The following is a 9,321-nucleotide window of genomic DNA, read 5'->3' as shown; positions in this document are numbered from 1 at the left end:
TAATCAACGTGGGACTCTCTCTAAGGAAACAGAAAGCCTCGTTTTTGAAAGATCTTATAGTTTTGAGAAGTCTGTCTGAATACCAAAAATATGTAATGAAATATATAAGTACAAGGAGGGTTTCTGAAGACCCTTTATGCAGGAACATGACCTATATAGATATGGAAACACTCTTTGATCAAAGCGGGATAATATTAATTAGTGATCGATGCATTATCTGGCTGATCAACGTATCTACGGTCTAGGTAGGTAAAGACTTTGTAAGAGCTACGTTCACTCTTTTCAATTAAGAATTACCTTCATGGGGATGTTTTCGATTTGATTACTCGTAAAAAGCCACAGCTGTTGAATATGTTCTTCATAATTATTTAATTTTAAACAATAATTTTAATTTTAATTGTATTTTCTGTACGTGTTCTGCTCATGTTCTGTGTGTGTGTTTCTGAGAACTTCTGCTGCTGAATTTGTGTAGAGTTTGTGTGTATTTTCTGCTTAAAGATTAACAGAATCCATATTCAAGCTCTTAAAGTAAAAGGACAGTACGTCTGTGGCCTCTTTGATGCGCATGGTTATGGGCTTGCCAGCGCCATGTCCAGCCTTGGTGTAGACACGCAAAAGAATGGGATTGTTCTGGATGTCCGATTGACGTACAGCCTCCTGGAGGGCAGCCGCAAACTTCAGCGAATGCAAGGGACTCACACGATCGTCGTGATCGGCAGTCAGGATCAAAGTAGGGGGATACTCCTGCGATTTATCCAGAGGGGTGTACACATTGTGTAAGGGAGAGTAGCCGAAGAGATTCTCAAAGTGCGACTCCTCATCGGGATTGCCGTAGTCGGAGCACCAGGCATGGCCGATGGTGAATTTGTGGAAGCGCAGCATATCCATGATTCCCACTTGGGCGACCGCAGCACCAAACAAATCGGGACGCTGATTGATGCATGCCCCAACGAGGAGACCACCATTCGAGGCACCCTGGATGGCCAGACGATCCTTGGAAGTGTACTTGTTGCAGGTCAAATACTCGGCTGCCGACTGGAAATCATCAAAGACGTTCTGTTTGTTGAGCAGCCGGCCAGCGTTGTACCACTTGATGCCGTACTCGCCGCCGCCGCGTAGATTCGGATAGGCCAGAACCCCGTCGAAGGCGTCCATGAAGGTGAGGGCTGTGATGCCAAAGGAAGGCATCAGACTGTGATTGAATCCCCCATAGCCGTACAGAAGACAAGGACGCGGCTCAATGGTGTCGCGTTTCTTGCGGACGATAAACATGGGAATATCGGTGTCATCCTTGCTCTTGTAGAACACCTGCTCTACGGCATACGAATCGCGCGAGAATCCCTCCAAATTCAGTTTGATTTCACGAATAACCTCCGGCTTTTCCTCGGGCGTTGCAAAGTCATATCGATAGACGAGACCGGGCGTGAGAAATGATGTGAAACTATAGAAGATCTCGGAGTATTTCTTGTCCCCCGAGATGCCAGCCAGCGTACCAATATCTAGATCAAATTGTTGCAACATCTTGCCCGTTTCCATTTCGTATGCTTGCAACACGCTCTTCACATCGCGAATGTAGCAAACCACGAACTTATTGTGATGGGCGCACAGAACCCACTCCATGACATCTTTCGAATGCTCGGGGATCACAGTTTTCCAGTTCTTTTCATCGGGATTTTCGACATCAATCATCACCAAACGATAGTTGGGGGCATCCTTATTGGTTTTGAAGTACATCTTGGATCCTTCGCTTGCCACAAAATCGTATTCGGCCTCGAATTTATCCACAATCGGATGGATCTCCAACGGGCCAGAGATTTCCTCTCCAGGCTTGAGGTTCGCATAGTAGAGCGAATTGTCGCGGACTGTACAGCTGATGAATAGAATCAGATACTTGCCGCATTCGGAGACGTCGCTGATGGTGCGCCACGACGGTTGTTCGGGGAACTCCACCACCATTGTATCCTTGTCCTGGGACTCTCCCACGCGATGGTAGTACAGCTTTTGATGCTCGTTCTGCTTCGTCTCGGAGCCATCGGTCTTTCCATCCTGACAGGGGTAGCGGCCATAGAAGAAACCCTTGTTGTCCAATGTCCAAGCAATCGACGAGAACTTGACCTTCTCGAGCACGTCTTCAAAGTCCTTGCGGTCCTTGGCCTTGCGTATGAGTATCTTCTCCCAATCGGAACCGCTTTCGCTGAGGCCATAGGCCATATAGGAACCATCATCGGAGAATGTGGCCTGGCTCATGGCGGTGGTGCCATCGGCTGACAGTTCATTCGGGTCAATGAACACTCTACCCTCCTCCTTCAGGGACTCTTGCTGCATCACGACATGCTGATTCTGCAGGCCCGTGTTCTTGTAGTAATAATAATAGCTGCCATTCTTCATGGGGGCACCATATTTCGGATAGTTCCATAGCTTCGTGAGCTTCGTATTGATCTTATGCCACTCGTCGCACTTCTCCAGAAACGGCTGACTGATGGCGTTCTGGGCATCGATGAACTTGTGCGTCTCCTGTGCCTCGGGATCCTCCAGCCAACGGTAGACATCCTTCACGCGTGTACCGTGCATGGTTTCAGCCACGGATTCATCCTTTCGGGCCACGGGATATGTCATCTTCAGCTTCGCTTCCTCCGCCCCCGGAGAAGCATTGATGGTCGTGGGAATATTGACCGACACTCGCGACTGCGACATTATTGAAATTATTTGTTGAGTTTGCAATTTTCCCGAAAGTAAATTATTTTTTGTAACAATTTTTGAGTTATTTTTGTGTAAAACACAACGATAAAAAAATTTGTACATTTATTTTTGTACGAGAAGCAAAAATTTTATTTATTTTTTATCAGATGCGACGCTGTCGGGGCTTCAAGGCAAACTGAATATTTTATCACACTTTTATTACACTTTGAATGATATTTGTACACAAGAGTTCTACGTTTTTGGTTTTTGGAGGGTCAAGAAATATACAAATACAATGTGTCTCTGTAGCTTTGATTTTCTTGGGAAATATATTTTATGAGCCTCTTTATGGTTTTCACTTTAATGCCACATTTGCTGTCATTTTGTATGAATACCAAAAACATGTAATGAAATATATAAGTACAAGGAGGGTTTCTGAAGACCCTTTATGCAGGAACATGACCTATATATATATGGAAACACTCTTTGATCAAAGCGGGATAATATTGATTAGTGATCGATGTATTTTCTGGCTGAACAACGTATGAAATCTCTCTTTATAGAGATATTCAGCCTTCATGAGGGATAAAAAAAGTTAGTTCTCGGATCTATTCAATTTGATTACTCGTAAAAAGCCACAGCTGTTGAATATGTTCTTCATAATTATTTAATTTTAAACAATAATTGTAATTTTAATTGTATTTTCTGTACGTGTTCTGCTCATGTTCTGTGTGTGTGTTTCTGAGAACTTCTGCTGCTGAATTTGTGTAGAGTTTGTGTGTATTTTCTGCTTAAAGATTAACAGAATCCATATTCAAGCTCTTAAAGTAAAAGGACAGTACGTCTGTGGCCTCTTTGATGCGCATGGTTGTGGGCTTGCAAGCGCCATGTCCAGCCTTGGTGTAGACACGCAAAAGTATGGGATTGTTCTGGATGTCCGATTGACGTACAGCCTCCTGGAGGGCAGCCGCAAACTTCAGCGAATGCAAGGGACTCACACGATCGTCGTGATCGGCAGTCAGGATCAAAGTAGGGGGATACTCCTGCGATTTATCCAGAGGGGTGTGCACATTGTGTAAGGGAGAGTAGCCGAAGAGATTCTCAAAGTGCGACTCCTCATCGGGATTGCCGTAGTCGGAGCACCAGGCATGGCCGATGGTGAATTTGTGGAAGCGCAGCATATCCATGACTCCCACTTGGGCGACAGCAGCACCGAACAGATCGGGACGCTGATTGATGCATGCCCCAACGAGGAGACCACCATTCGAGGCACCCTGGATGGCCAGACGATCCTTGGAAGTGTACTTGTTGCAGGTCAAATACTCGGCTGCCGACTGGAAATCATCAAAGACGTTCTGTTTGTTGAGCAGCCGGCCAGCGTTGTACCACTTGATGCCGTACTCGCCGCCGCCGCGTAGATTCGGATAGGCCAGAACCCCGTCGAAGGCGTCCATGAAGGTGAGGGCTGTGATGCCAAAGGAAGGCATCAGACTGTGATTGAATCCCCCATAGCCGTACAGAAGACAAGGACGCGGCTCAATGGTGTCGCGTTTCTTGCGGACGATAAACATGGGAATATCGGTGTCATCCTTGCTCTTGTAGAACACCTGCTCTACGGCATACGAATCGCGCGAGAATCCCTCCAAATTCAGTTTGATTTCACGAATAACCTCCGGCTTTTCCTCGGGCGTTGCAAAGTCATATCGATAGACGAGACCGGGCGTGAGAAATGATGTGAAACCATAGAAGATCTCGGAGTATTTCTTGTCCCCCGAGATGCCAGCCAGCGTACCAATATCTAGATCAAATTGTTGCAACATCTTGCCCGTTTCCATTTCGTATGCTTGCAACACGCTCTTCACATCGCGAATGTAGCAAACCACGAACTTATTGTGATGGGCGCACAGAACCCACTCCATGACATCTTTCGAATGCTCGGGGATCACAGTTTTCCAGTTCTTTTCATCGGGATTTTCGACATCAATCATCACCAAACGATAGTTGGGGGCATCCTTATTGGTTTTGAAGTACATCTTGGATCCTTCGCTTGCCACAAAATCGTAGTCGGCCTCGAATTTATCCACAATTGGATGGACCTCCAACGGGCCAGAGATTTCCTCTCCAGGCTTGAGGGTTGCATAGTAGAGCGTATTGTCGCGGACTGTATAGCTGATGAATAGAATCAGATACTTGCCGCATTCGGAGACCTCGCTAATGGTGCACCACGACGGTTGTTCGGGGAACTCCACCACCATTGTATCCTTGTCCTGGGACTCTCCCACGCGATGGTAGTACAGCTTTTGATGCTCGTTCTGCTTCGTCTCGGAGCCATCGGTCTTTCCATCCTGACAGGGGTAGCGGCCATAGAAGAAACCCTTGTTGTCCAATGTCCAAGCAATCGACGAGAACTTGACCTTCTCGAGCACGTCTTCAAAGTCCTTGCGGTCCTTGGCCTTGCGTATGAGTATCTTCTCCCAATCGGAACCGCTTTCGCTGAGGCCATAGGCCATATAGGAACCATCATCGGAGAATTTGGCCTGGCTCATGGCGGTGGTGCCATCGGCTGACAGTTCATTCGGGTCAATGAACACTCTACCCTCCTCCTTCAGGGACTCTTGCTGCATCAGGACATGCTGATTCTGCAGGCCCGTGTTCTTGTAGTAATAATAATAGCTGCCATTCTTTATAGGGGCACCATATTTCGTATAGTTCCATAGCTTCGTGAGCTTCGTATTGATCTTCTGCCACTCGTCGCACTTCTCCAGAAACGGCTGACTGATGGCGTTCTGGGCATCGATGAACTTGTGCGTCTCCTGTGCCTCGGGATCCTCCAGCCAACGGTAGACATCCTTCACGCGTGTACCGTGCATGGTTTCAGCCACGGATTCATCCTTTCGGGCCACGGGATATGTCATCTTCAGCTTCGCTTCCTCCGCCCCCGGAGAAGCATTGATGGTCGTGGGAATATTGACCGACACTCGCGACTGCGACATTATTGAAATTATTTGTTGAGTTTGCAATTTTCCCGAAAGTAAATTATTTTTTGTAACAATTTTTGAGTTATTTTTGTGTAAAACACAACGATAAAAAAATTTGTACATTTATTTTTGTACGAGAAGCAAAAATTTTATTTATTTTTTATCAGATGCGACGCTGTCGGGGCTTCAAGGCAAACTGAATATTTTATCACACTTTTATTACACTTTGAATGATATTTGTACACAAGAGTTCTACGTTTTTGGTTTTTGGAGGGTCAAGAAATATACAAATACAATGTGTCTCTGTAGCTTTGATTTTATTGGGAAATATATTTTATGAGCCTCTTTATGGTTTTCACTTTTATGCCACATTTGCTGTCATTTTGTATGAATACCAAAAACATGTAATGAAATATATAAGTACAAGGAGGGTTTCTGAAGACCCTTTATGCAGGAACATGACCTATATATATATGGAAACACTCTTTGATCAAAGCGGGATAATATTGATTAGTGATCGATGTATTTTCTGGCTGAACAACGTATGAAATCTCTCTTTATAGAGATATTCAGCCTTCATGAGGGATAAAAAAAGTTAGTTCTCGGATCTATTCAATTTGATTACTCGTAAAAAGCCACAGCTGTTGAATATGTTCTTCATAATTATTTAATTTTAAACAATAATTTTAATTTTAATTGTATTTTCTGTACGTGTTCTGCTCATGTTCTGTGTGTGTGTTTCTGAGAACTTCTGCTGCTGAATTTGTGTAGAGTTTGTGTGTATTTTCTGCTTAAAGATTAACAGAATCCATATTCAAGCTCTTAAAGTAAAAGGACAGTACGTCTGTGGCCTCTTTGATGCGCATGGTTGTGGGCTTGCCAGCGCCATGTCCAGCCTTGGTGTAGACACGCAAAAGTATGGGATTGTTCTGGATGTCCGATTGACGTACAGCCTCCTGGAGGGCAGCCGCAAACTTCAGCGAATGCAAGGGACTCACACGATCGTCGTGATCGGCAGTCAGAATCAAAGTAGGGGGATACTCCTGCGATTTATCCAGAGGGGTGTGCACATTGTGTAAGGGAGAGTAGCCGAAGAGATTCTCAAAGTGCGACTCCTCATCGGGATTGCCGTAGTCGGAGCACCAGGCATGGCCGATGGTGAATTTGTGGAAGCGCAGCATATCCATGACTCCCACTTGGGCGACAGCAGCACCGAACAGATCGGGACGCTGATTGATGCATGCCCCAACGAGGAGACCACCATTCGAGGCACCCTGGATGGCCAGACGATCCTTGGAAGTGTACTTGTTGCAGGTCAAATACTCGGCTGCCGACTGGAAATCATCAAAGACGTTCTGTTTGTTGAGCAGCCGGCCAGCGTTGTGCCACTTGATGCCGTACTCGCCGCCGCCGCGTAGATTCGGATAGGCCAGAACCCCGTCGAAGGCGTCCATGAAGGTGAGGGCTGTGATGCCAAAGGAAGGCATCAGACTGTGATTGAATCCCCCATAGCCGTACAGAAGACAAGGACGCGGCTCAATGGTGTCGCGTTTCTTGCGGACGATAAACATGGGAATATCGGTGTCATCCTTGCTCTTGTAGAACACCTGCTCTACGGCATACGAATCGCGCGAGAATCCCTCCAAATTCAGTTTGATTTCACGAATAACCTCCGGCTTTTCCTCGGGCGTTGCAAAGTCATATCGATAGACGAGACCGGGCGTGAGAAATGATGTGAAACCATAGAAGATCTCGGAGTATTTCTTGTCCCCCGAGATGCCAGCCAGCGTACCAATATCTAGATCAAATTGTTGCAACATCTTGCCCGTTTCCATTTCGTATGCTTGCAACACGCTCTTCACATCGCGAATGTAGCAAACCACGAACTTATTGTGATGGGCGCACAGAACCCACTCCATGACATCTTTCGAATGCTCGGGGATCACAGTTTTCCAGTTCTTTTCATCGGGATTTTCGACATCAATCATCACCAAACGATAGTTGGGGGCATCCTTATTGGTTTTGAAGTACATCTTGGATCCTTCGCTTGCCACAAAATCGTAGTCGGCCTCGAATTTATCCACAATTGGATGGACCTCCAACGGGCCAGAGATTTCCTCTCCAGGCTTGAGGTTCGCATAGTAGAGCGTATTGTCGCGGACTGTATAGCTGATGAATAGAATCAGATACTTGCCGCAATCGGAGACCTCGCTGATGGTGCGCCACGACGGTTGTTCGGGGAACTCCACCACCATTGTATCCTTGTCCTGGGACTCTCCCACGCGATGGTAGTACAGCTTTTGATGCTCGTTCTGCTTCGTCTCGGAGCCATCGGTCTTTCCATCCTGACAGGGGTAGCGGCCATAGAAGAAACCCTTGTTGTCCAATGTCCAAGCAATCGACGAGAACTTGACCTTCTCGAGCACGTCTTCAAAGTCCTTGCGGTCCTTGGCCTTGCGTATGAGTATCTTCTCCCAATCGGAACCGCTTTCGCTGAGGCCATAGGCCATATAGGAACCATCATCGGAGAATTTGGCCTGGCTCATGGCGGTGGTGCCATCGGCTGACAGTTCATTCGGGTCAATGAACACTCTACCCTCCTCCTTCAGGGACTCTTGCTGCATCAGGACATGCTGATTCTGCAGGCCCGTGTTCTTGTAGTAATAATAATAGCTGCCATTCTTCATGGGGGCACCATATTTCGGATAGTTCCATAGCTTCGTGAGCTTCGTATTGATCTTATGCCACTCGTCGCACTTCTCCAGAAACGGCTGACTGATGGCGTTCTGGGCATCGATGAACTTGTGCGTCTCCTGTGCCTCGGGATCCTCCAGCCAACGGTAGACATCCTTCACGCGTGTACCGTGCATGGTTTCAGCCACGGATTCATCCTTTCGGGCCACGGGATATGTCATCTTCAGCTTCGCTTCCTCCGCCCCCGGAGAAGCATTGATGGTCGTGGGAATATTGACCGACACTCGCGACTGTGACATTATTGAAATTATTTGTTGAGTTTGCAATTTTCCCGAAAATAAATTATTTTTTGTAACAATTTTTGAGTTATTTTTGTGTAAAACAGAACGAAAAAAAAATTTGTACATTTATTTTTGTACTAGAAGCAAAAATTTTATTTATTTTTTATCAGATGCGACGCTGCCGGGGCTTTAAGGCAAACTGAGTATTTTATTACACCTTTATTACACTTTGAATGATATTTGTACACAAGAGTTCTACGTTTTTGGTTTTTGTAGGGTCAAGAAATATACAAATACAATGTGTCTCTGTAGCTTTGATTTTCTTGGGAAATATATTTTATGAGCCTCTTTTCTTTATGGTTTTCACTTTTATGCCACATTTGCTGTCATTTTTGGAACACAAAAACATTCGTCATCCCTTATTTTAGTGAGGACTAACTTTCATTTTAGGTTTTGTTTTCTCTCTGGCGAGTTTAATCAGCGACATGTCGCACTAATTGCAGCAATTAATTGTCCGCAAAAAGACGTGATGAGTAAAAGTTTCAGAGCCGTCAATTGATGGAAAGAGTGGGAGGTAGTGCTGCCAATTAATGGAAAGAGAGAGGGGTAGTGCTACCAATTGCTGAAAGAAAGGGAGGTAGTGCTGCCAATCGATGGAAGGCAATAGATAGGCAGCTATCTGGGAAGAG

At 45.9% G+C, this 9,321-nt stretch overlaps 3 protein-coding genes across 3 annotated transcripts; all 3 read right to left on the bottom strand.

The window, feature by feature from the left end:
* Window positions 1-350: 350 nt before the first annotated feature.
* LOC117188881 (prolyl endopeptidase-like) lies at window positions 351-2,863 on the bottom strand. The gene has a single exon (XM_033393409.1). The coding sequence runs from the start codon at window positions 2,800-2,802 to the stop codon at window positions 493-495; it is 2,310 nt and encodes a 769-aa protein (XP_033249300.1). The 5' UTR covers window positions 2,803-2,863; the 3' UTR covers window positions 351-492.
* A 465-nt stretch (window positions 2,864-3,328) lies between these two features.
* LOC117188880 (prolyl endopeptidase-like) lies at window positions 3,329-5,837 on the bottom strand. The gene has a single exon (XM_033393408.1). The coding sequence runs from the start codon at window positions 5,778-5,780 to the stop codon at window positions 3,471-3,473; it is 2,310 nt and encodes a 769-aa protein (XP_033249299.1). The 5' UTR covers window positions 5,781-5,837; the 3' UTR covers window positions 3,329-3,470.
* Window positions 5,838-6,306: 469 nt separating this feature from the next.
* LOC108164111 (prolyl endopeptidase-like) lies at window positions 6,307-8,819 on the bottom strand. Its single transcript, XM_033393407.1, has one exon. It carries the CDS (start codon window positions 8,756-8,758, stop codon window positions 6,449-6,451), a length of 2,310 nt encoding a protein of 769 aa, XP_033249298.1. The 5' UTR covers window positions 8,759-8,819; the 3' UTR covers window positions 6,307-6,448.
* Between the last annotated feature and the right edge of the window lie 502 nt (window positions 8,820-9,321).

This window comes from Drosophila miranda, chromosome 4, assembly GCF_003369915.1.
Source record: "Drosophila miranda strain MSH22 chromosome 4, D.miranda_PacBio2.1, whole genome shotgun sequence".
NCBI lineage: Eukaryota > Metazoa > Arthropoda > Insecta > Diptera > Drosophilidae > Drosophila > Drosophila miranda.
This window is presented reverse-complemented; position numbering and strand designations above follow the sequence as displayed.

Coding starts and splice junctions, on each gene's coding strand:
- LOC117188881 (XM_033393409.1), bottom strand. CDS start 2,802: ATGTACAAATTTTTTTATCGTTGTGTTTTACACAAAAATAACTCAAAA.
- LOC108164111 (XM_033393407.1), bottom strand. CDS start 8,758: ATGTACAAATTTTTTTTTCGTTCTGTTTTACACAAAAATAACTCAAAA.
- LOC117188880 (XM_033393408.1), bottom strand. CDS start 5,780: ATGTACAAATTTTTTTATCGTTGTGTTTTACACAAAAATAACTCAAAA.